Genomic DNA, 26,702 nt, shown 5'->3' with positions numbered 1-26,702 from the left:
CTATATATATATATATTACATATTACAATTTATAGAAGAATACAAGCAAGTCAGAACAAGCACAAACCACAAGGGGAATCACTGGTTGAGAAAATGATGATCCAGTGATATATCTGTTATGTGGTATACTTGGTATAGGGAGTCTATCTTCTGCACCAACTCTTAGAAACCCATCTTTTCCCAAGTCCTGTAAAGCCCAAATGCATAAGAACCAATAGAAAAAAAAAAAAAAAAAACATGCATTATGATTCATAATTATCAAGCAGAGATTAGACTACCTCGGAAATTTTAGAGCTCAAATATTGATCACTGGTTAAATGAGGCTTCTGTGCTGGCACTTGTGGTTCACTCTTCTGTGGTAAATTCCCAAAGGAAATTTGAGGATGGCTTCCAATGTTATCTTCAAAGGCATTCCATGACTGCTAAGCAACACCAATTAAATCATTAAGCTAAATACAGATAGAAAAACTTGACCTAAATGCTAGATAGAATTTCTTGAGCGTCTCAATTATATTGTAAGATACATCACCTGTGTACTTATTGCAGCAGTGGAGACTTGATCATCATGATGCCCCTCATTCCATTGGTAAGACGTCGAGGATAAAGATCCTTGAACTGCGTAATTTTCAAATTGTGGCCACTTTATGCCAGTACTTACAGATGAAGCATCATCAAATTTTCCCACAGGTATTCCATCACCAGAAGCGACATCGGCATGAGTCACATTTTTTGTTTCTTGGGCAGAAGAGAGATGCTGAGGCATGTCAAATGTTGCCCATCCTTCACCTTCTTGAAAAGAGAATTCCTGTGGTTTTTGTTCCCATAAAGTTGCAGCTGATTGATGGAAATTGATGTCAGCAAACAGATCAATAGATGGAGCTGAAGAGGTTGGTGGTGGTTGAGGTAAATCAAGAGAGGAAGCTGAAGAAGTTGCAGGTAGCTGAAATAAATCTACAGATAGAGCTGAAGAAGTTGCAAGTGGTTGAGCTGAAGTAGATGCTGGCTGCTGAAAGAAATGTACTGATGAAACTGAAGAAGCTGCAGATGGCACATTGAAAAAGCCTTTATTTATAGAATCAACAAAGAAAAAAGAACATTGTGGAAAAGAGGGAAAAGAAGACATACCATCCTGCAGGGTCCCACCAGATGGCTCAGCCTCTGAGAAAATATCAAATAAATTACCTGAATTAACTGATTTCAGGGATACAGAGTTGCTATCAAAAGATCCAAAGCTTCCTAAAGATGCACTTCTCTGAAGAAAGAAGTAATTGAAATTTGGTTTAAAAAGGTAAAGCAAAAATGAGAAGAAAACAGAACAAATTACATAAATAATAAAGGCATCAAGAGTACCCATTAAGCATGCTTTATATATGCAGAACAAGAAAGAATGCACATGAAAGTGGAAACATCCACTGTATAGGTCCCACTTCGGATCTCTCTAGACAAACATGTTTTAGGCCATCTCCAAAATGTAATTTCAATAAAGTTAAAGGTGGGTTAACCTGTGAATGTGGAATAACATCTGCATCTCTTTTCAAATTTGCATCAGACAATGTACATAATGTTTGGCGCCGTCCATCTTCACTTAAGAAATCCTTCACAGGATGAACAGGACTGCTAAAACCAATGTCCTTCTGAAAATTAGGTGACTGGGTATCAGATCTGAATGCATCGCCTCCACTAGATACAGAGCAGTCTGAAACTCTAGGAGCAGAACCCTCATTTGCAAATCTATCCTCGTACCGACCTGGACTATAAACAAAGCTAGATATTTTCCCTTCATAGTGGACTCGATCTGAACCAGGTTTTCTAGAAAGCACACCAACTTGTTTGCCATAATGTCGATCTTCATACTGATATTCATAAGGTGGACTCTGAGAATAGGAGTGATACGAACTGGCTCGTCTGGTTTGATCTTCATAGTTCCTAAGGCTCTGTCAAACTCAAAATAAAGAGGAGAGTTAAAGTCATATTTCTGCCTCTAAGTTGAAGCCAATTTGAAATTGAAAATATATCAACAGCCATGATCACCAAATGAAACAAGAAATGGATTGCCTGCATGTCTCTTGGAGGCTTGTCAGAGGTCTTCCCACCAGCGTATTTCTTTTCGATGTAAACATTCTTTATGAACTCCCGGACTTTATCAACATTGCTACAGAAGAACACTTTGTAAGAAATAAACCAAGATCTACAATCTACGGAATCACTGATGCTTTGAGCATCAAGAAGCATATCCCTCACCTGCTATCGGGCAATCTCTGACGCTGTAGGTCCCATTCCCTCAAGAATATTTCTCTTGCACGCTGTAAAAGAAAAAGAAAAAAAAAAGGAAAACCAAATAACTATGGAGAAATAAGCATGTAATGGGCAAGGAAAAATTATAACTTACTATTTTTTGTATTGAGGGGGAAGAGAGGGCCAATTATTGGCTAACATTCTTTTCCAAATCTTTCTTCTTTCCTCTCTTCTTCTTCTCTTTCATGTTTTAGACTTCAAGTATAAACACAAGAATAACCAACCCATCTGGCTAAGGGGAGGAAGCAAGTCAAGCTGCTAACTATACCTGATTACCACCCCTTTGAAGAGCCTCAACTTCTTGAGAAGTGAATTTAGCCATGGATACAGACTTTACTCGGTGAGTAAATTCACGACTGCATAGTTTAATGAAGAAGGATGCATCAAATACACTGAAATAATAACTAAACATGTGAAAAAAATGTAATATAATCAAGAAAGAACCTGAATGATACAAATGCAACAAGGATTTTAAATTTTAAACAGTTAACAATCTTACACCACTACTTGTAAAGCATTAAATGTAATCTTGCTCTATAAAATACAAAGCTCATTGAAACTTCAGACGTATTTGAAAATCCAACTCCATTGCTGTGCTAAAACTAAGTAGGCAACCACTGTTTCAGCATAGGATCTATGGAAGTAACAAAACATAACTAAAAGAATGACTTGGTCTTTCCTGCTGCAGGTGCCACTTTCAGAGATTCCAGCTCCATCATTAATCTCCCAGGTGAGTTGAAATATCTCTCTGTCATGTCATTGACCCACTTTTCTCCCCACTGCATTCTCACGGCCTTTGTTCATTAAAGAATTCTGCTCATTCGCCATTAAAAGTTTCTTCCTCTAGACCCTTGAAGGAAACACCAAGGAATTCCCAAAAAGATGAAACAAACAACCTAGATTGTTTCAGGCACTAAGTCTAAAAATGGAGGCCCATGCTGACTTTATTAAATTGCTCAGGCTCCTCAACAAAGCTTACTAGCCTGCTGGAGGAGGATCACATGAAAACAGGGTTTAGGGGCCTGGCTCCATGGCCAAAGGAGAGACTTCAATGCATTCTTTTTTTTGGATAGGTAAATGAATTTTATTAAAATTGAAAGATCAGCAATACAAACATCCCAGGGAAAAGTGTGAGATTCACCTCATCCAACAGCATAAACAGAAACAGAAAACCAAATTACCAAGTAACAGTCTCCGAATTTTGTAGCCAGACCACTACTATCTTGGAGTCTCCTTCCACAATTAATCTGTTCAAACTTAAATCTCTTGCTCTCTGTAATCCTTGGACAACTGCTATCAAATCAGCCCTAACTGAGTCTCCCATACCTACTGGTCCAGAAAAAAGAGCTACAACCTGTCCATCTTTGTTCCTAAAAATCCCTCCAACCCTGGAAGGGCCTGGATTCTTAAAAGCCCCACCAATCCCAAAAGGGATTGTTGGGATATAATTAAACAGGACATCCATAAGGTCTTTGTTGAATTTTTTTGAGAGAGGTGTGAGTAGCCTGGGGCTGAACTTCACTTTTTTAGCTTTGGTTCCAAATTAATCTGTGCAATTCACCTAAAGGAATTCAGACCGAATTAAAGTTGTGCCACCTCAAATAATTTCCCATAACCGAGGTGCCTTTGTGATGAATAGACAAATAATTGATTAGATTCTAATTGCAAATGGAAGTTTGGAGGACCGGAGAAGAACTGGGAGAAAAGGCTTGGTGCGCAAGCTGGATTTGGAGAAAGCATATGCTTTGGTGATTGGTCTTTCTTAATGCAGGTGTTGGTGACTTTTGGTATTGGGGAGAGATGGTGCAAGTGGATACAAGGCTGTATTGTGACATGTCATTACTCTATTGGTTAAGAGGGCAATGGTTGACCACTTTCCTTTTCACTCTAATTGCAGAAGTTTTGGGTAGATTGATATAAAGAGCAAATTCTAGGAATTTGGTGAGGGGTTGGAGGGTAGGCAGGGATAGGGTCGATCTCTCATCTACAGTTGGCTGGTGATACAATTTTATTCTCTAAGAAAGATGTTGTTACGTGGGTGAGGACTCAGGACTTTGAAATTGATGATTCAGTTATTTGAGAAAATGTCAAATTTGAAGGTTAATTTTGTCAAAAGTTGTGTGGTGGGAAAGGTTTTAAAAACCAACCCGGAAACAAAACCGTTCTACCTACCGATTTCCAGGTCAGCGGTTTGACCGTCCGGGTCGAACAGTTCGGACAGTTTGCATATTAGGGAAAATATTTTATATGAGATTTGAGAAAGGAGAACTGGAGAAGATGTCGGTTGAGAAAGAAAAAAAGAAAGAAGAAAAGAAAGAAAGAAAGGAAGGAGAAAGGAAAAAAAAGAAAAGAAGAGAAAGGAAAGGAAGGAGGGAAGAAGGAGTGAAGGAGGGAAGAAGAAGGAAGAGGAGGAGGATGGTTCAACGCTCACCGGAAACAATAATGGCGACGGCAACGGCGACGCGGCGGCAACAGACAGATCTGAGTTCTTGGATCTGAGATCTGAGATCTGAGCTCTTGGATCTAAGATCTGAGATCTGAGTTCTCGGATCTCAGATCTGAGATTCTCTGCAACATCTCTGATCTGAGTTCTCTCTCTCTTCTTCTTCCTCAGATCTGAAACACAAACTCAGATCTGAGTTCGTGTTTCTCTCCTGCAACTTTATACTACGAACCACTGTCCGGGTCAAACAAGTCAACAGTTCGACCACCCGAGTCAGCGGTTTTCTGATGAAGTCAACGGTTTTTGACCCAGGAATGACTTAGGGGTGAAACGGAACCGGTTGCTTGGACGGTTTCCGGGCCGAACGGTCCGACCGTCCGGGTCAACGATGGTTCAAAAACATTGGTGGTGGGGATAAATATGGATAGGAGGGAGATGGTAGAAAAGAGCTGAATTAGGGGTGATCATTTCAGCCCGGCCCGGCCTGGCCCGGACAAGCCCGACCCAGAAATTCCAGGCTTGGGCCTGGGTTTTGTGTTCAGGCCCGGACATCAGGCCCGTAAATTTTAGGGCAGGGCTTGGGCTTAATACTTCAAGCCCGGCCCGGCCCATATATATCTAAACTTACACATTTTGTATATAATGTATACATATGTATATATGTTATTTTACATTATATTATATATTTTATATATAAATATTATAACATGACATGTATAATTTATATTATATGTAATATTTTATATTATATAATGTATAAAATAAGTTTATATGCATGTTATGTCATTTAATATATAGATATTTAATGTTTTATATATGAGTGACATTGGCTCGGAATCAGGCCCGGCCCGGCTAGGGCTTATGTTTCAGGCCCGGAACCCCGGCCCGGCCCATGATCACCCCTAGCTGAAATCCTAGGATGTGTGGTGTCTCGTTTGCCCTTAAATGAGTTGGGGCTGCCTCTTGGTGATAACCCAAGAAATATCAATTTTCAGAACCCAGTGGTTGACAGATTCACTAAAAGACTAGCCTCTTAGAAGAAAATTTACTAGTCTTTGGGTCACAAAATCACATTGAAAAAATCAACTTTGACCAATTTATCTGTGCATTTTGTCATCTTTCAGGACACCAAAGGCAATAAGCAAAATACTAGAAAAATTGATGAGGGATTTCATGTGGGAACCAGGGGAGGGGAGATCATAGGGTTAGCTGCGGGGTGGTTTCTAAATATAAATTTGAGGGTGGATTAGGTACTGGAGACATTCAAAAGAGAAATGTGGCTTTATTAGGAAAATGGTATTGGAGATTAACTAAGGATAGGGATAAGTTGTGGGTTAAGGGAATCTTGTGTATTCATGGGCAAGTGGCTGATAGGCGGGATGCAAGAGCTTTGGTAAGGGCTACACGAACTTCTCCTTGGAGATCCATTCATGCCATCCATCCTTCCTTCCTACCTTTTATCAAGTACGATCTTTGTTCTGGAAATTCTATAAATTTTTGGGAACATCTTTGGGTGGGAGATGTGCCATTGAAAGAACAATTTTCGTCCTTGTTTTCCCTATCCTTGTTTAAAAAGGAGCTAGTTTCAACCTTGTTGGTCCCATCAAACCCCAATTATGGGTATGATTAGGACTTGGGCTTTAGAAGGGGTCTCAAGGATTCAGAAGTTGAGGATGTGTCGACCTTGATTCAGATTTTGATTAGGCTGATTGTGGATCCTTTGGGGAGGGACAAGAGGATTTGGACCTTAAATTCTACTAGTGTGTTTTCTTGTGCTTCCTTTTTCAAAGCCCCAGTGCTTCCCAACCACCACCCTCTCTCCCTAGACCAAATCTCCAAAGCCACTTTCCCATTAGAGCCCGATTAAAGATTCTCACTTTTCTTAGCCCCAATCCACCCCTTCTCTTTCGGTTTACAGACTTTAACCCAATTCACCAAGTGAAATTTCTTCCCCCTCCCTCACCTTCCCATAGGAAGTCCCTCTATATTTTCTCAATTCTCTCTGCCACCTTAGTTGGTATTTTCAACAAATACAAGTAATAGGTTAGTAAGCTTAACAAGACACTTTTAATTAATTCCCCAGTCCCCCCCCAATAAATACTTAGCTGTCCACCCATCCAACCTCCTTTCAACCATCTCTATGATTGGTTTCCATATTATGTCAGCATTTGAAGCACCACCTATTGGCATTTCCAAATAGGTGGAAGGGAGCTCACCAATTCTGCATTCAAGAGCATCAGCACATTCCACCATAACATCCCTCCCCACCTCTCCAATTTCGATTATTATGCATTTTGAAAGATAAATCTTCATCCCTGTTAGCATTTCAAAATTTGTCAATACTACTCTTAAATTCAGCATCTGTTCCACCATAGAGTCTAGATAAATCAAGGTGTCATCTGCATACTGCAGATGGATAATGCAAGGCCCATCCCTTCCAACCTTAAATCCCCCAATCAAGCACATTTGTCCACTTCTCTCAAGCAAAAGATTCAAAATCTCCATAACCATAACAAATAGAAGAGGAGATATTGGATCTCCTATGCAAAGACTTTTGCACTTGTAGCCAAGATGAACTCCATTAGACTCCTTTCAGTGGCAACTAATTTTGATTGGATCTTCACTAGCTGGATATCAAGAATATTTTCTTGAATGGTGATTTAGAAGAAGAGGTGTATATGGTTCAGCCTACTGGTTTTTGTGCCAAAGGTAGTGAGCCGAAGGTATGCAGGTTGAAGCAGTGACTACAGGCCTGGGTAGTTTCCATTTACTTGTACAACAAATGGGGTTTAAACAATGCCAGGCAAACCATACATTATGTGTAAAGAAAGGTAAAGGAAAAATTGCATCCCTAATCGTCTATGTTGATGACATAGTAGTTACTGGTGATTGGATAATAGAAATACAAAAATTGAAGGAGTTCTTAGCCACATAATTCGAGGTGAAAGGTCTGGGTCATTTATGCTATTTTCTTGGAATTGAAGTTGCTCGCTCTCAAAAGGGGATCTTCATTTCTCAAAGGAAATATGTCCTACTTATTGGAGGATACCGAGAAGTTAGGAGTGAAGCCAATTGATTCACCAAATGATCCAAATCACAGGTTGGTTGATAGTTAGGGAGAACCTACAAAAGATGTGAGGCAGTTCTAGAGGCTTGTAGGTAAACTTTTATCTCTCCATAGTTGTCAAGGCGATGCCTAGGCGACTAGGCGCTTTTTAAAGAGAACCTAGTTTCTATAATAAAACCTCACATGTTGTCACGTTTTTGTTGCGAGGAAAGTAAAAACAAACTTAATGAGGGTTTCACTTTGACAAAAGAATCGAACCGAGGAAGGGGAGAGAACAAAATACCTCCATCGTTCCCACACAATCCTCAAAGTCAAGGTGAGTCAACCGTCTTCCTTTGTTCTTTGTTTCCTTTCTTTTTGTTGGTTTAAGACAGTTGTTACGCCCCATTGTTCTCTTCCTTTTTTCTATCTTTTCCCCAAGCTTTTTTAATCATTTTATTGGACTAAAACAGGGAATCATTTTATTGGACTAAAATAGGGGCTATGCCCCTTCTTTTGTTCTTAAATTTCTTGCTTTTTTTCTCATTATTAGTGTCTGAAACAGGGGCATAACAGGAGCTCTGCCTACTTTTCTTTTTCATATTCTTCTTTTATTTTTTTGTATTCTTTTCACCAGCTTTTTTGGGTCTAGAACAGGGGCTCCACCCCCTACTTTTCTTCTTCATTTTCTTCTTTTATTTTAGAATTTGTTCCCTAGGTTTTCTTGATCTAAATAAGGGCTCCGCCCCCTTCTTTTGTTCTTAAATTTCTTGCATTTTTTCAGCTTTTTTTTTCTCATCATTTGTTTGAAACAGGAGCTTTTCTTCATATTTCTTCTTTTATTTTAAACATTTTTCACCAGCTTCTCTGGGTCTAGAGCAGGGGCTCCGCCCCCCCACTTTTCTTCTTCATTTTCTTCTTTTAGTTTAGTATTTGTTCCCTATGTTTTGTTGATCTAAAATAGGGGCTCTACCCCCTTCTTAGGTTCTCTTTTCTTGGTCTAAAAATAGGGGCTACAGCCCCCTTCTGCCTCAAACTAGAGACCTCATTGCAACTTTGTCTAGGGGTGGCAATTGGGCAAGTTTGGTTGGGTTGGGTTTGGGTTGAGCTTCAACCCAACCAATCTAACCCACTGACCCATCAATGACCCATTTCAGAAAATTTAAATGTGTTGGGTTCAACCCAAAAACACCTTAAACGGCTTAACCCAACCCATTAATCTTACATACATAAATTACATAAAAATATAACAAAAATTATAAAAAAACAATAATTACAACAAAATATAACAAAAGATATAAATAAACATAGAAAAATGAAACACAAATAATAATAATAATAATAATAATAATAGGAAAATATAACAAAGATTATAAACAAACATAGAAAAAAAATAAAAAATAACAAGAAAATATTACAAAATTTACAAGCAAACATACAAAATGAAAAAATAAAATAAAAATTGCAAAAGCGTAAAATGGCATAGCTGAAGAAGAGCACAAACAAGAAGTGAATCTAATGTGCATGAGTGACAATGTCAAAGTTGAGGAGAAGTAAGGACTTGAGGGTTTCTGGTAATGGAAAGAAGTGGCTTTGCCCCCTTGACAAAGCGGCCACCATTGATTAATTTGACACTAGACCTGTTCATGGGTTGTGTAGCCCGACGGGCTGGCCCGGCCTAGCCTGTTTTTTTATTGTGATTAGACAAACTTTCAGGACCATGAGCTCCGGCTCGGTCTTACACAAATAAGCCTAGCTTGAGCCCAACTCGATAATATTACATATAATAAAGATATATAAATAATATATATTATTTCATTAAATTATTACCAAATACCAATTTACAATTTAGGAAATAGAAATTAGTTTATTGGTTTATTATATTATTACCAAATTAATATAATATAAGTTTATTGAATTACACCATAGATAAGAGATTTTATGTTCAAACCAGGCTTCAGGTATTATATAAGGTCGGGCTAAGACTCGGGCCAAGGCATTTTCTATTAATAAAGAGGCAAAGCCTGGTCGAACCAGCGTAGACCATGAACAAGTCTATTTGACACCAACCGATCAAGACTCTTACGACAGAAGTCAAGTGAAAAGATTGATCAAAAAAAGTCAAGTGAAAAGTAATAGAAATATAAGAAGAGGAAGAGCAAAAATTCGTCAACCTTCACATGCACCAAGAGACAAAAGTAAGAACAATTGATGTTTTCAATTATTTTTTAATGTTTGGATGGGATGGTTAGTAAGAGAAGAGCTGGTGCTAAACAAAAAAAAATGACTTGATTATAGGCTAAAGAGTGTGAGGTAGGTTGCAGAATTAAAACGAGATATGTTTGAAAGAAAGAGAGAGAGAGAGAGAGAGAGAGAAGGAGAAATTTGACATTTTGAGGTGTTTGACTTCAAAGATTGTTCTAGCAATCCTAGGTTTAGTACAAATCAGTTTAAGAAAAGAAAAAGAAAAAGAAAAAGAAAGAAAAATAGAAGAGAAGAAGAAAAGAAAGAAAGGAGAGAAAGAGAGAGCAGAATGAATTGGTTATGTCGCCCCCCTCATTGGCTTTTATATAACTTAACAAAAAGATGGTACAATGACAAAAATACCCCTACCGACTATGACAGAGAGAAAAACACAAAACAACAACCTGAAATAATACCAAATAAAGATGGGGAAACAACTAAGTGTCCCTGTCTACATCTCTACACTCCCCCTCAAGTTGGGAATAGATATTGAGCATTCCCAACTTGCATAAATCTATCTTCATCCTGATTTTAGTAACTGCCTTGGTGAAGAGATCAGCAAACTGCATATCAAAGGCAATATATGGCAAGCACACTTCTTGAGAGGCAACTCTCACCCTAATAAAGTGTCAATCCACCTCAATATGTTTTGTCCTATTATGTTGTATTGGGTTATGGGCAAATTAATGGTAGCTTGAATGTATGTAAAGCACTAAGGGCTTCTCATGCTCAATTCCAAGTTCTTCAAGTAAGGATCTCAACCATAGTCTTTTGCCACTCCATGAGCCAAGATGTATTCTACTTCAACACTAGAACGAGCTACTACATTGTATTTCTTACTTCGCTAGGAAACTAAATTTCCTCCAACAAAGGCACAGTACCCAAAAGTAGACCTCCTGCCATCTACACATCTAACCCAATTCACATCAGTGTAAACCTCAATCTTCATATGACCATTATTCTTAAAGTGTATTCCACGACCTAGACACCTCTTAAGATATGCTAGGATCCTCTCAACAACCAACAAATGAGTGGTTCTCAGATTGTGCATGTACTAACTAACAACACTGACAGCATAAGAAATGTCAGCCGAGTTAGACAAAGATACAGAAGTTTCCCAACCAGTCATTGATACATAGTCTTGTCATCAAGAGGCTCACCCCTTTCAGCACTTATCTTATGGTTTAATTCAATGGGAGTATCTATAGGTTTAACCCCCAATTTTCTTATTTCCTCCAAAAGGTCAAAGACATACTTTCTCTAAGAAATGAAAATACTATGTTTAGAGGTTGGAGGGTAGAAAGAAATCAAGTTGTAATGACTCATTTGCAGTTTGCAAATGACAATCATTTTTTGTGAGGACTGCTCGGAATCAAGCTTAAGGAATTTGAAGGCCCTAGTTGGTCATTTTCAGAGAGTTTCAAGTTTAAAAGTCAATTGGGAAAAGAGTTGTGTGGCAGGAGTCAACTTGGGAGAGCAAGAGACTTGTTTGTTAGCGAGAATACTAGGCTGTGAGGTAAAATGTTGGCCTCAATTATCTTGGCATGCCTTTGGGGGGAAACCCAAGAGCAGATAACTTTTGGAAACCAATAATAGAAAGATTTACTACGAAGTTAGCCATGAGGAAAAGGAGCTACATCTCTTTGGGGGGAAGAATCACCTTGGTCAGGTCCACTCTAGCCAACTTACCCACCTATTACCCGTTCACCTTTAGAATTCTGGTAAAAATTGCAAGGCAACTGGAAAAAATAATGAGTGATTTCTTATGGGAGCTAGGAGATGAAAAGAAAGATCATCTGTTAAAATGGAAGCAGGTGTGTAAATCTAAGGATCAAGGAGGACTAGGCTTAGGGAATCTGGTTAAAAGGAATACAGCTCTCCTAGGAAAATGGCTTTGGAGAATTCCCCTAGAAGGAGAAAGGTTGTGGCACAAGGTCATTGGAAGCATCCATGGTGTAGTGCACAATGGCTGGGACGCAAAACTAGCACCTCAATGAGTTTGAAATTCCCCTTGGAAAGAAACTTTTGAGGAACTTCCATCTTCTCTTAATTTTATCCATTGTGATGTTAGGGTATGGAAACAAAGTCCTTTTTGGGGAAGACCACTGGCTGGGGGAATTACCCCTTAAACTGCAATTCCCTATATTCTATGCTTTGTTAGATTATAAGGCTGAGCCTGTTGCCAGGTTTGGCCTACCCTCAAAGCTTGGTTTTTTTAAATAGTAAAATGAAAATTTATTAAATATAAAAAGAAAGATACAGTGATTGAATTTCAAGTACATTCCAGAAATTCTCCCCAAACCTGACCTACTGACTTCATCAAAATCTGGAAGCACTCAGACCCAATCTACTACTAGTTTCCCCACCAAAGAAACCAGAATTTCAGAACGTTTTTATTTGCCTTCAAAAATCTTTTTGTTTCTTTCATTCCACAGAGTCCAACATACGGCAAAGGGAATGCAGCTCCAAACTATCCCTGCTTTCTTGCTTCCCCCAAGTCTTGGCCAAGAAGAGAAATTTTCTTCTGTTAAACTTGACTAAAATATTCTTCGCCCAAAAAGGGAGAATTTCCAAACGATGTTTGCACTTTGCAGTCTTACAATAGAAGAATAGGTGGAAGACAGTCTATTCATCCTTGCAGCACGTAACACAGATGTTTGCTAAGCAGAACCCTCTACTTTTTAAGTGGTCAACTGTTAGAATACTATTCAAGGCAACCAACCAAGAAAAAGCTTCCACTCTCAGTAGAATGGGATTCCCCCAGACCCCATGTGATCTGAAGCCAGCTGATACTTTACCAGTGCCAATTAGAAAGATTTCACAGTGAACACCCCATTCTTGCATTCTTTCCACCACATCCCATCCCTCAAAGAGTGTGACACCTTAACTTTCTGTAACTTTTCCAGCAGCTTAATACATTCTTCCTCTATCTCTTGATCCAGAAGATGTCTTCTGAATTTGGGGCACCAAACAATCTCATCTCCCCTTAGCTCAAAACATTGACCAACTTTAATGTGATGCTTAGTCAGCCTGAATTTGGTTTAAACTAAGACTTTGGTTTTAGAAGGGGTTTGAGAGATAATGAATGTGAATCCCTAGTTCTCCTTCTTTCAAAATTGGAAAAGGTCTTCTTGGATCAAAATTCCTTGGACAGTAGAGTTTGGCCTCCCTCTCCTGATGGTCTTTCTCTTGTGCTTCCTTCTTCAACATCCTTACCCCCTCAGAACATATGGGCAAGAATTTCCTAGTGAAAGAAATTTAGTGTAAAACAATCCCCCCCAATGTATATTGCATTTGGGATTACTTCTCACTCTTTGGCTGCAGATGGGATCCCCCGCAAGATGTGGTCAGCTTATTCAATTCCAATTTCTTGCAGCAAGAAAAAAAGGGCAAAATGCTTATGGAGGGTAACAAGAGCAACTGGTTTGGACCATCTGGGAAGAAAGAAATCAAAGGATTTCCAATGAGAAGAGCAGATCTAAGGAGGAAGTATTTCAAACAAAAAAAAAAAATCAGATCTGTGCATTGGATAAAAACTGTTGATATCTTCAAAGATGTCTCAGCAAATGAAATAATAAGGAATGGAAGTGGCACAAGTGGAAACGCATAAAGAAATAATTAAGATGGATTGGAACTCCAGAGCCAAATAAGTTGAAGCAGAACCTTGACGGTAGCTCCTTTGGAAACCCTGGGAGGGCAGGAATAGGGGGAGTCTTTAGAAATCATCATGGAAAAGTTGTGGCTTTGTTCTCAGGACCAATTGGGTACTCGATTCAGGCAGAGATAATGGCTCTCTTACAAGGCTTGAAATTAGCAATACAATTAGAAGCTAGAGAGTTGGAAGTTGAAGGGGACTCACTATTGGTCATCTCTTAGGCTAAGCAAGTAAACTCAGCACCCAGGAAGTATAGATTTGCATTCAGGGAGATTGACCTTCTTGCTAAGAGTTTTAACTCTACATTTGGGTGGGTTAAAAGTTGGGTGAGTTTTAACTCAGCACCCTGGGAGGACAGGAATAGGGGGAGTCTTTAGAAATCATCATGGAAAAGTTGTGGCTTTGTTCTCAGGACCAATTGGGTAAGGAGACTCAATTCAGGCAGAGATAATGGCTCTCTTACAAGGCTTGAAATTAGCAATACAATTAGAAGCTAGAGAGTTGGAAGTGGAAGGGGACTCACTATTGGTCATCTCTTGGGCTAAGCAAGTAAACTTAGCACCCTGGAAGTATAGATTTGCATTCAGGGAGATTGACCTTCTCGCTAAGAGTTTTAACTCTACATTTGGGTGGGTTAAAAGGGCAGCAAATACTCTAGCAAAACAAGGAGTTGATAGGCCTGCTCTATTTTGGGCAAAACTGTAGCTCTCTGTATTAAAACAAAGAGATGATGATCCTTGTAATTTGGGACATTTTGTATAATTGCTATACTCTGACTGCATAGTAGCTAAAGTACTTGTAATATATTATTTAAATTAATAAATAAAATCTCCTTTGTTGATCGAAAAAAAAAAACATCATCCCAAAATAACAAACTGAATTTCATAAGCAAACCATACCTTATGAAGGTGAGGAACTGAAGAAGGATAGTAGCCCGTTGAGATACACCAGCATCCCAGACATTATTTGAACTATGAATACTATCAATTACCTTATGCCATAATCTCTCTCTCTCTCCAATGGCCACCTCCATAACCATTTCCCCAACAAGGCCACATCTTTGCTAGTTAGATTCTTTAATCCAAGTCCACCCTCCTTTTTAGGTCAATAGACAATCTCCCACTTTATCAAGTGATCTTTCTTCTACTCACCCAGTTCCCAAAGGAAACTTCTTATCAACATCTCTAATCTCTTAACTTCCCTATAGAGGATTCTAAAGACAGAGAGAAAATACGTCAGTACATAAGCTAGTAGGCCTTTAATCAAGGTAACTCTTCCTCCCAGAGAAATGTAGTTCTTTTTCTACGTTACCAACTTTTTTCAAATTTTTCCAATACCAGAATCCAAAAGTGATTCTCCTTTGGATTTGCACCTAGAGGGAGACCTAGATAAAACAAGGGCCAAGATGCAATTGGACAACCTAAGCACTCTACTATGGATCCAACAAACCGCTCATCCAAATTAATACCCACCACACAGTTTTTCTCCCAATTGACTTTCAGATTAGCATTCTCAAATCGATTGATAAGATCTCTAAGGTTCCTTACCAGTCTTAAGTCATTCCCATTACAAAAGATGATGATGTCATCAGAAAATTGGAGGTGGGTAATAGAGATGCCATTTCTACCTATTGTCCAACCCCTAACAACCTCCTTCCTGTCAGTTTTCGAGATTAGGCGACTAAACACATCAGCTATTAGGGTAAAAAGGAAGGGAAAGAGAGGGTCACATTGTCTCAAACCTCACACTGAAAAAAAAAAAAGACCTTGACCACACCATTGACCAAAGTTGAGTAATGACAAGAGTTTAAGCACCCCCACATCTAGTCACACCATCTATCCCTAAACCCATAAAACCCAAGTACCTCTAGCTTACACACAAAACCTTGATGGCTAGATCTCCTCATATCCTCCACACACTCATTGGAAATAAAGCTTTGACCATAAATTTGTCTTCCTTGCATAGACGCTATTTGAGTTTGACTAATTAAATTGGGAAGCACCTCTCTAAACTTCAAGGATAGCACCTTAGCCAAAATTTTGTAGATACCAGTCACCAAACTAATGGGCCTAAAATCCTTAGGGCGCAAGGACCTCAAGGCAGTCATCTATAATCACATCCCAACAATCTTGATAGAAATCCATCATGAAATGATTTGGGCCTAGAGCTTTACATCTGTCCATTAAGAAAACCGTTTTTTTTTTTTTAATCTCTTCTTCCTCAAAATTTCTCTCAAGCCATCGAGAACTTTCCTCATCCAGATCTTTCAGGCTTTGCTTAAAGTTCAAAGGTCTTCTAAAAAAAGACTTGAAATACTCCACAAAGATTCTAGCTATCTCCTCTTGAGAAGTAAGTTCTTCCCCATTTACGTGAAACTTACCCCCAAAGTTCTTCCCCCTTCCATTGGCCAAGGCATTAAAGAAATTAGTGTTCCCATCCCCTTCTTTTATCCATTATCTCAATTTTTGTCTCCATGAAATCTCCTCTCTCAATAGGATTTCTTCCAACTCCTTGAGTTCCCATCAAGTTCCACAATTCATGTCACTAGATTAGCATTTTGTTCTTCCAACCTTCCAACTCCTTGTTCTAAGTCTATTTAGCTTTTTATGGAATCTAACCCCCTTCCACTTCAGCCCTCTCATCACTTCATTGCACCACTCCTCCACCTTCCTACCAAAATTGACTTGTAAGAGTGGAATCTCCTTCAGCTCATAACTATTAATGAACTCATTAAATTTCCTCATGGTCATTGTACTAGAGTGGTTGGAATTGTTTGTTTCGATACAAAATCTAATTATATTGAAGTCTCCAGTCTCCAATCTCCACCTAGGCACCAAGGCCCATCCCATAAACCTTGTAAACCATACAACTCCTCCCACATCTCATTCCTCTCTAAGTGTTAGGCCCATACATATTGGTTAACACCCAAACAGTGTTTTAAAAGTGTAAAGCACAAGGGCCAATTTGCGCCTGAGGCGCAAGGCACAAGGCAAGGTGTGCGCCTTTTTAAGAAAGGCACAAAATTACAAAAAAAAAGCTAAAAATCAAAAAAAAAAGTCAGAAAATTCCAAAAAATGCCAAAAATTTTAAAAAATGCAAAAAATATTAAAAAATATTAAACATAACGTTAATAAAAATACAAACTTAAATTTTAAAATAAATGATTTAAAAAACCTATTATCTAAAATTAAAATACATAAACATAACATGTAAAGTGTATTCAAATGAAAATTTAAAAATAAAAGCAAACATATAAAGCGTTTTCAAGCATGTAAAACCCGCAATCTCTTTTTTTCCTTAATTGCATTGCTTCAAGTAGTTAATGTGATCTAAAACATATTGCATTCTTGATTCTATGAGTCGCCTTTGTAGCACGCCCCTCGAGGCAAGCCCAAACAAGTCTATGTTAGGGTCTGAAATTCTTATTTCTCACATAAAAAATAATGATTTTACAACTTTCATTGCCTTTTAAGAAGATATTTTATTGCAATGAATGAATGAACAACATAAGCAAATAGGGGGTTCTCGGAGCGCAAAAAGCGCAAAATTTTAAAAAGGCGCACGCCTGGGCTGAGGCGCAAGGCACATCAGGCGCACCAGGCACGCACCTTTTGAAAGAGGTGCGCCTAGGACCTGGGCGAGGCGCATACCCCAAAATAGGTGCGGCGCGCCTTTTAAATCACTGCACCCAAATGAATTCATCATCCACATTTTTAAATTTTATGGACACAGAGAAGTTGCCTAACACTTCTTCTAGAGGTTCCACTACATCTACCCTCCACATTGTAACCAACCCTCCTGAGGCTCCCCTGGACATTTAAGAGACCCAATTTACCCCATTGACTTCCACATACTCCTGATCCATCTTCTATCTAGTTCTGGTAATTTCAGTTATAGTGGTCCAGACATTCTACAAATTATCTTGTTTAGGTAAACAAAGTCTAATAAATCATAAAAGTGCACAGTTCCAATATGACACTATTATAATTTGAATGAAGCATCAGCTCTAATTTGAAAACAGTAGCCTAAAACTAAATGTAACCCAATGATTCTTCGTGAATCTAACTTCAAAGAAATTTTCAAAAATAATAAGAAGGGATAAAGCAAAATTAAAAGAAAATCAGCAAATATCAAAATAGAAACAAAGAAATTACTGTATTCCGCTGCAAGTTACACAAACGAAAGTCCAAAAGTTCGTACAGACATACTGAGGACCCTGCACCCAAAAGAAAGGAAAAACGAATGACTTTTTCCATACGACATAGTATGCCAGAAAATTTAAACACAGAAAAATCAACAAGACCGAATCCCATGGTAATGCTACTCTTCAAAATATAAGTGCAAAACAACTTCAAATAGTTTTCTCATCCCCAAAAAAATAAAAAAAAAAACAACACTACCATCTCCAAACCCTAGAAACCCAAACTCTCCGCAATTCTCGAAAAACCGTCAAGAAAAACAAAACAAACACAGCAAAAATTTACCAGACTATTACAGTTGATGCATCTTCGATTGGGAGGAAGCTTCATGAGACCTCGAATAATCTTCTCATTCCGCTCCTCTTCCTTTCTACTACTCATTTTCTCTGCCATGACAAGAAAACCAGAATCAGAACAGCAACCAAGTTCAACCTCCGAACCCTAAAAGCATGAAACCCAGTCCTGGATTTTGGAGGCGGCACGAACGAGAGGGTGGCCGCCTGGTGGAATTGGAGCACCGAACACGGCTAAGCTCGATTTGGTGGAGACGTTTAACGCTTTCTGTTTTTATTAATTCGTTTTTTTTCTAACCCTTTTATGTCTCATTCTCCATCCATCGAATCGACTGGAGTGGGAGTTTTGCTTTGTCTTCTATGCATAACGGACAGTGGAACCCTGAGCAGACAGTAGGCAATAACAATATAAAGTCACCGGATTTTGCCGGTGGATGCATTTAGTGATAGGGGGTTGAGTGACCGGATGTTTGAAGGATTTCAAATTATTAGCAGTCCAACTTGGTGTACGGAGTGAGAAACGAGAGTCAGTTCTGAAACCCGGGGACACACGGTCCGTAATCACAGATTGGACTGGCCCACATAAAATGATATCTTTTCATCTACCGTTGGATTGATCCTGATGGTAGATCAACTGGACCAAACGTAGAAAAAATGGAGAATGAGGGTCAGCCTAGGGTCAGAAATTTTAGGCTCCTAGGTGCCAGCTCAGAATTGATGTCAATTCATTGCCGGGCATTGATGTATAAAGTTAGGAATGGCAACGGGGTAGGTTTGGGGCAGAGCACCCCCTTCCCGTCCCCGTGGCGGGGCAGGTTTGGGGTGGGGCATCCACTCCCTATGGGGGATAGGTAATCCCCGAATTTTTCTTGCTTCAATGCAACTTTTTAAAAATTATTTATTTTGTGAACAATTTAGAAATTTGGGGGTATTTTAAGAATTGAATTATAATACTTTTGGGGTACTTTAAAAATGGAATTATGAAATTATAGGATTTTAAGAATTTAGGAAAACTTAGAGATATTTTACTAATTTTACCTTCGGGTTCAGGGCAAGTTCGGGGAATTATATACAAATCCTGTACTGTTCGGGGAAAAAATATTTTCCCCATCCCCGCCCTATCCCCGTTTAGGGTCGGGGAAAATTGCTATCCCTATATAGAGTGGGGGTATTTGCATTTTGAATGTTTATAGGTCTGTAATAGAATTCAGAAATCTGCATTGGGCCTACCCGTACTTTTTTGTGAAAAAAATGAGTTTTTTATAAATAAAATAACTACCATATAATGATCCGTGCGGCAAGGGATATTTGATCCATACGCAAATAAATTAAGAAAACCTCAACAACCTAATATGTGCAAGAAAGGAAAGATTATGGCTTGCTATATATTTGTAATGGAAGAAATCTCAACATACTACTATGTTTTCTTTTGTCCTGGTTTGCTTTTTGGAAAATTACTTATCTAGTTAAGTGCATTTATTCATGTTCTTTTATTTTCCATGCATTTAAGATAATGATCATTTTGGTCAAGAAAAGCCATTATTGAAAAGGGCAATTTTGTTCCATCCAAGTGTTGGCAACTTCCCTATGTGTAAAAGTTAATTACCCACTTGGGAGATGGGTATCACTTACCCAAGAAAAATAAATTTTTCATGGTTCTCACATAAATCTGAGAAAAGAATATAGGTATCTTGGTGAGCAGGCCCTTAAAGAAATTATAAACAAAAAGAACCTTCAAATTAAATTTTTAGATCAAACAAGAAAGTAGTAAAATAAACTCATATATCCCTCCCTAACTATTCTAGAGTGAGTTAGTCTGCTAGACATTATCTGATAAAAAAGACAGCCATATATATATATATATATATATGTATGTATATGGATAATTATGTAGAAATCCAATTAGATAAATGGATAGGTTTTCATTTAAGATATCAGAAATCTTTGTTGAATTATAATATATGGATAAAATAAATCATAGGAATAAACTACTTAAGCAAAGAAGATCTTAAAGGAGAATATAAAATCCTTACCTCACAGTATTCCAGCATTAAAATTTGCAACCAATGTGTTGTAGCATGATTACCATTCATCTTTTTTTTATCAACATGACAACACCAAGTTTCAATGAGGAAACAACCATGGAAACTTGTTATGGAGTCTTAAGAGTTTCAAATAGCTTCTACAAAGCCCAAGTTCTACTTTAGGAAAGAAATCAAATGTGAGGAGAGAAACCTCAATGCGGCTAAAAGATATTGGAAGAGCAAACTAGAAACATAATAAGGCAGGAAAAGATGAACTAACCCATGCATGTCACAAGAAATTCTAACAAGATCTCCATCTTTTCTAGTGATTGCCTAAAGTATTTGCATTTTCTTGTTTGGTGCCCTCTCTGAATTTTCTATGCAAGAAGCGAAAACCATATTGATCCTTTGCTATGAGATAAATTCTACCAATGACCCCATTTAAAGAATTTTATTTTTGATATGGTGATTTTGGATTATTATTTCTAAGGTCTATAGTAAAAGAAGGACAACATCCTAAACTTGTTAACGAGGTTTGCTTCTGGCCATGAGCAAATGGAGAGATCCCAACCCTCTCACAAAACCCTTGAACATAATAACAGTAGAGGCCACTACTCATAAGTGTTAGATCTGACAAATTAAATCTCCTTGGCATTGTAGCATTGTTTCAAAATGGGCCTCGACTAGCTTTTTAGTTGGTGGGAGATGGGTATCTCAAAATATGGTTGCCTTAGGCTGCAAGCTACTAAGCCAATGGTAGCATTAGCACTTCTTTGAGCTACTTAAGAAAAAATTTCATACTTGATTCCATTGATGGTTTGGATATTTTCAAAAGATGTAGCCCTTTTAGCATGATTCAATGGCAACCATGGAATCTTTCACCTTCACCTGGATTGCTTGGACAATTTACCAATTGTGCTACTTTTCTTTCATTGACTCCAATGTCTACTATTTTCATCCCAAACAAAATATTTTGGAAAATCCTTATAGAGATGCTTTCATGCCTCTTCATCTCTTTGGTTCATTTGAAAACATTTAGTCAACATGGTTCTTGAAGATCTTTCTGTTGGAAGGGTTAGAGACGGATTTGACATGCCCGAACCAAATTTGGCTATTAGCCGAATTTATAAATTTTTTCTAGCCCAACTCGGTGTAAGTACATGTAGTTCTTCATCACCCAATTACATTACAGATATTAAAATAAGGCCATGAGCGCAAATCTAACAACACATGGAATCTCTCAAAACTTATGATAAGCTTAGTAAACCATCGCAGATTTATGATGAGCTTAACAACCATCGCAATCTTGTGATGAGCTTAATATCCATCACAAAAATTGCGATGAGCTTAAAAGCTACATGGGATTTGCAATAAGCACAGAAGGCCATTCAAGACTTGCGATGAGCATAAAACACCTCTTGGGACCCACGATGAACAATGAGTGTCGACTTGCGATAACATTGTCAGTCAGATCTTGTCCTTTAACACGTTGCCACTAGGAAACCCATAAGGGGACGTAGCCTACACACACTACGTGAGAATCCTTAAGAGAAATGAAACATTGTCTTTGGAAGATCTCTCTAGACACGTGGCAAAACCCCAATGGTGCTCCCTTAATAGATGACTTAAAGATCCCATTTCCTAATAGGAAATGTTTCCTTTTAGATCCTTCTCCTTATAGCCTTGGGGTCCTATCTATAAATAGGGGAATAACTTTCCCCCATGGTAGACAATATTATATAACCTTGACCTAGGGCTTCTTAGAAGGAGACTCTCCCTTATGTCCTCTCTTCCCCTCTCTTCCCCACGTTCTCTCTCTCTCTCTCTCTCTCTCTCTCTCCTATCACCTTCTTTGGACCTTTGGAGACTTGAGCAACCTCCATTGCCTTACCATCACACCAACAATAGAATCTCTAGTTAGATCTCTGATCTTTTTGGAGAAAGTGGTGGGATAAAGAGTTGTTCTATCATCCAAGGCTGAAAAAAAAAAACTTTCGTGGAAAGGGTTTTAAGGTGGTCTGATTTCATAAGCAATATTTTTGCCGTTGATGTCCATGGAGTTCTTCGCTCCTTCATTTGGTTTAGAATTCTTCTACTATAATTTGGGGAGACTTTAACAATCACACTTTGTACACATAAGTTGTGCTTTCTAAACCGAGATGGGACCCAAAACTGTGATTTCACATTGCGGGCTTCTGGGAATATGAATGAACAAGTTTCTAGTCACAGAAATAAGGAGCATCCAAAACTGTGATTTCACACTGCGGGCTTCTGGGAATGATGAATGAACAAGTTTCTAGCTATAGAAATAAGGAGCATCCATGGAATGAATCAAAAACCTGAAATTGATTTCCAGCGATAGCCTAAATTTGGGGGAAGCACAACATGAACACGAGGGGAGATGGTGGAATTTTTTTTTTTGGAAATTGCAATGATTAGGCTCTGTACAAGGATTGAAAGCCAATTACATTACCCTATTCCAGATTTATTTTTCTTCCCTTTGATCAATTCCCTTTTGAACATCATTAAGGAATTTTGGATGTTCCATTACCTTTTTGCTAATTGTTTTGTTTCCTTGCAGATCCGCTACGTCCAAAGTCACCTTATAGGGTTTTCTGGTTGGACTGATCCCCGTCAAATTACAACGATTCAACTTCGGCAATGACCTGGCAACATAATGGCGAACCACTATCAATCCCTTAGGTCATGCAATTTTCATCACCATATGCAATTGGAATGGGTACTAAGCATTATCGTTTTGTTTCTTTGTCTGTTCTTCATGCCAACCTCTGTTTCAATGGTGGAAATTTCCAACCGGATGCATGACAAACTGCTTGTGGATGTGACAATCCATTAGCAGTTTGTTGCCACAATTCAGACGACAGGCCAGTGTGGTCTGCATCGCTGGCGCTTTCCACGATCAGTTCCAGGTTCGTCTCCTTAATCCTGGCTAGAAGAAAATGGGTGATTTGACCTTCTTGTAGTTTCTTAATTATTGTAGTTGATGACTGAGAATGATATTCAAGCCTAAGCCGAATAGAATCGTCTTTTCTTAATTGTTTTAGTTGATTGTCTATGTGCTGAATTCCAGTTTAAGGATCGTTGTAAACTGTCATAGATTTTAATCAGTGATATTGTTATCAATTAATAAGATTCACCCCTTGAAGTGCATGTAGTTTACCATGTGGATCTCAGAGGAGCACCTTTGTTTCTACAGTCAACATGCCATAAACTTTAGAATTATGGGAATTTGGTATTCCAGATGTGGGCAATCATCAGACTAGAATGTTTCCACCCACACCGTGGGGATAACAGACTTGGGTAGCTTGTGGGGCATAAGTGAAAAAGAAAATTTAAAACAATAATCTTATCACTAATGGAAAGTTCATGAAAAATATTGAATTTATCAAACTAAGGATGTACATTAGGTTTTGGGCATGCTCAAGACTTAAAATGTACCCACATATTGTTGTACTAATAGTAGCAGAAAGTTGTTTTGTATAAGCAATGGCCGTCTCATGAATAATGGTATGAGGTTCTTCCTATTCTTCCAAAAATTAAGGTTTTAAGCATGCTCTAGTCATTTGGATTTTGAGGCAATTCCAAATTGATATGTTTGACTTGCTTCATGTTTTGTGTAACTCTTGGAACAAAAGTGTTTCCAAATGATTCTTCTTCACCTTGGATTTGATGCCATCTTATTCGATAGTAAACTTATGGTCACATGGTCATTTTCCTTCTATTCTCTCTCCATTTTCAAATTCAAATAGCCAAATATGTCCCTGTTGGAGGATAGAATTTGTTTGGGTTATGGTTGAGCTGGCCATGGGTGCCATGTGTCACCTCCGTGACCGCTTAATCACTTCGGCCACGTCGGCACCACGTCATGTGGATGAGCGTAACCAAGACAGGAAAGCATCATGAAAGGATGAAATATCCATCATATGGACGCCCGGATCTTGTGGAATAGAATGGGCGAATTTCAAAAATTTATCTCCATCCTACTGGGAATCGTATTCCCTGTTTTAGAAAAATCATATTTTTCAAGGATCAATCTTGAACCAAAAACCGAACCAGATCTGAACAAAAACAGTAGGAGAGGGATATACCTGATACGGAGAAACAGTATCTCCCAATGGAGGTGTTCACACCCAAGGAAGGAACCAAAAACTGCTCCCACTGAAGATGGCGCAGTGCAGGATGCGGCAGAGTCAGTAGTGTTCTTCCCAAGAACCTGATCCTTCGCAAGAACCGACAGAATGGCACGTGAGCACAGCTTCCTATCAGTCCCTTCACAAGAAACTGATATCAAGATCCAATCTTGATTTCTCCCACCTAACTAGAGATCGAACTGGCAGGTGAGGCGGTGGCAGGAAGGAGGCGGCAAGAAAGAATTTCGCAGGGTTGCTGAATTCTTCCTTCTGTGATTTCAGCTCTGAAGAGGATCTGAATGTGTATCTTCTAAAGGCTGCCACCCCCTCCTCCTTTTATAACTTTAAAGGGATCAGCTCCTAATCCCATTAGGAGTTGCTGATCCAAATCATATTTGGATCAGAATTCCCTTTAAGTGATAAGGGTAAACCCTTATCTTATCTGCAGATTAGATCAGTCTTCTCCTAATCTCATTAGGAGGTTTCCAGATCTGAATCACATTTAGATCTGGACTCTCTGAGTGGATAGGGTTAAAAACTTATCCTATCTGTTAATCCAATCCCAGAATTCGCCCCTTATTTAACTGATCAAATAAGCCCAATTCGAAATGGGCTTTAGGCCCAATAAGGTTATGTGCTCACTTAGCCTTCCAAACTGCTGCCCAGTTGGGCTTCCTTGTATGGCGTGGGACCCAAACATTGATTTACACATCAGCCACATGGGTTCAGCCCAGCCTTTCTTACAAGACCTAGCTGAATACACTATTATGGACAGTGCACCCCCTCAAGGTATTTAAGTATATTTTTCACAACAGTCCAGTGCTCCTGCCCTGGGTTGGCCTGAAATCTATTTACCACACTCACTACCTGAGCAATGTCAGGATGAATGCACAACATGGCATACATGATGCTCCCTACGGCTGAGGCATAGGGAACGTCCTTCATGCCCTCAATCTCCTCAGAGGTCTTGGGAGACATCTTCTTTGAGAGAGTGACTCCGTGCCTGAAAGGAACATTTCCCTTCTTGGAGTTCTCCATGTTGTATATTTGACAAATTTGTCAATGTAAGCAGATTGGGATAATCTTATTATCCGCTTCGATCTATCTCTATAGAGTCGAAGACCCAGTATATAGGAGGCTTCTCCAAGATCTTTCATGGAGAATTGCTGTGAAAACCACACTTTCATTGTAGTCAACATTTCTACATCATTCCCAATGAGTAGAATGTTGTCTACATACAAAACCAAGAACGTAACCTTGCCCCCACTGGTCTTCCTGTAAACACAGGGCTCATCCGGATTCTACTCAAAGTCAAACGTTTTGATAGTGGAGTCAAATCGGATGTTCCAACTCCTAGAAGCTTGCTTAAGTCCATATATGGATCTATTTAGTTTACACACCATGTGTTCTTGACCTACAGCTAAGAAGCCTTGCGGTTGTTGCATATAGATATCTTCAGTAAGATCTCCATTCAAGAACGCAGTTTTGACATCCATTTGCCAAATCTCATAGTCATGGTATGCTGCTACAGCTAGCAGGGTCCTAATGGATTTAAGCCTGGCCGCAGGCGAAAATGTTTCCTCATAATCGATGCCCTCTTTCTAAGTGTACCCTTTCGCCACCAGACGAGCTTTGTAGGTCTCAACCCTGCCATCGGGGCCCTTCTTCATCTTGTAGATCCATTTGCAACCAATTGCTTTTACCCCAGAGGGCGAATCTACTAGAGTCTATACTCCATTGGTCTCCATTGAGTCCATCTCAGCTCTCATGGCATCTACCCACTTAAGGGAGTCTATGTCCAACATAGCTTCCGCATAAGTCACGGGATCCTCCTCACTAGTCAACGCTTCTACCAAGTAACTATCCTGGTCATAGCTAAAACGGACTGGTGGCCTGGATACCCGAGTAGATCTTCTAGGTTGGTCACTACCTGGAACTTGTGGGACACCTCCCATTGCATCCGAACTCTCCTCATCAAGAACGATTTCCTGACGATGATTGTCCAGGGTGTAATCACTTTCCAAGAATTGTGCATTTCGACTGCAGAACACATTCTGCTCACTTGGGTTATAGAATAGGTAATCTATAGAGCCTTTTGGGTAGCCTACAAATAGGCAATGACTGGTCTTGGATTCCAATTTGTCTGGACTCATTCTTTTAACGTGTGGCGGACAACCCCAAACCTTCAAGTGTCGTACTCTTGGTTTCTTTCCGGTCCAAAGCTCATAGGGAGTCTTCAGAACTGATTTGGTTGGAAGCCGGTTTAGCACGTATATCGCAGTCTCTAATGCGTATCCCCAAAAGGATGTGGGTAACTCTGAACGGACGAGAAGTGACCGGACCATATCCAAT

The 26,702-nt window shown here is 39.0% G+C and overlaps 1 protein-coding gene and 1 long non-coding RNA gene across 5 annotated transcripts in view; one reads left to right on the top strand and one right to left on the bottom strand.

The window, feature by feature from the left end:
- ZIGA4 (ARF GAP-like zinc finger-containing protein ZIGA4) overlaps positions 1-18,559 on the bottom strand; it is a 32,718-nt gene extending 14,159 nt beyond the window's left edge. For 2 of the 4 annotated variants that reach the window (XM_088897134.1, XM_010247493.3), the window contains exons 1-10: positions 18,168-18,559; positions 17,838-17,899; positions 2,564-2,651; positions 2,242-2,303; positions 2,056-2,152; positions 1,503-1,934; positions 1,126-1,252; positions 530-1,038; positions 279-419; positions 68-187 (exon numbers count right to left, since the gene is read on the bottom strand). In XM_088897134.1, coding sequence (XP_088753260.1) covers positions 68-187; positions 279-419; positions 530-1,038; positions 1,126-1,252; positions 1,503-1,934; positions 2,056-2,152; positions 2,242-2,303; positions 2,564-2,651; positions 17,838-17,899; positions 18,168-18,275 — 1,746 coding nt within the window. In that variant the 5' untranslated portion in view covers positions 18,276-18,559. Of the gene's footprint in view, positions 1-67; positions 188-278; positions 420-529; positions 1,039-1,125; positions 1,253-1,502; positions 1,935-2,031; positions 2,153-2,241; positions 2,304-2,563; positions 2,652-17,837; positions 17,900-18,167 lie in introns of all 4 variants that reach the window. The other 2 variants (XM_010247492.3, XM_010247491.3) reach the window with 1 other exon arrangement.
- A 3,399-nt stretch (positions 18,560-21,958) lies between these two features.
- Positions 21,959-23,368, top strand: LOC148802382 (uncharacterized). The gene is made up of 2 exons (XR_016083159.1): positions 21,959-22,212; positions 22,781-23,368. It is a non-coding gene; the product is annotated as an uncharacterized LOC148802382 (long non-coding RNA).
- The last annotated feature ends 3,334 nt before the right edge of the window (positions 23,369-26,702 follow it).

This window comes from Nelumbo nucifera, chromosome 2 (assembly GCF_055504915.1).
Source record: "Nelumbo nucifera cultivar China Antique chromosome 2, China Antique-T2T, whole genome shotgun sequence".
NCBI lineage: Eukaryota > Viridiplantae > Streptophyta > Magnoliopsida > Proteales > Nelumbonaceae > Nelumbo > Nelumbo nucifera.
The sequence above is the reverse complement of the archived record's forward strand: the minus strand, read 5'-3'. Positions and strand labels throughout refer to the sequence as shown.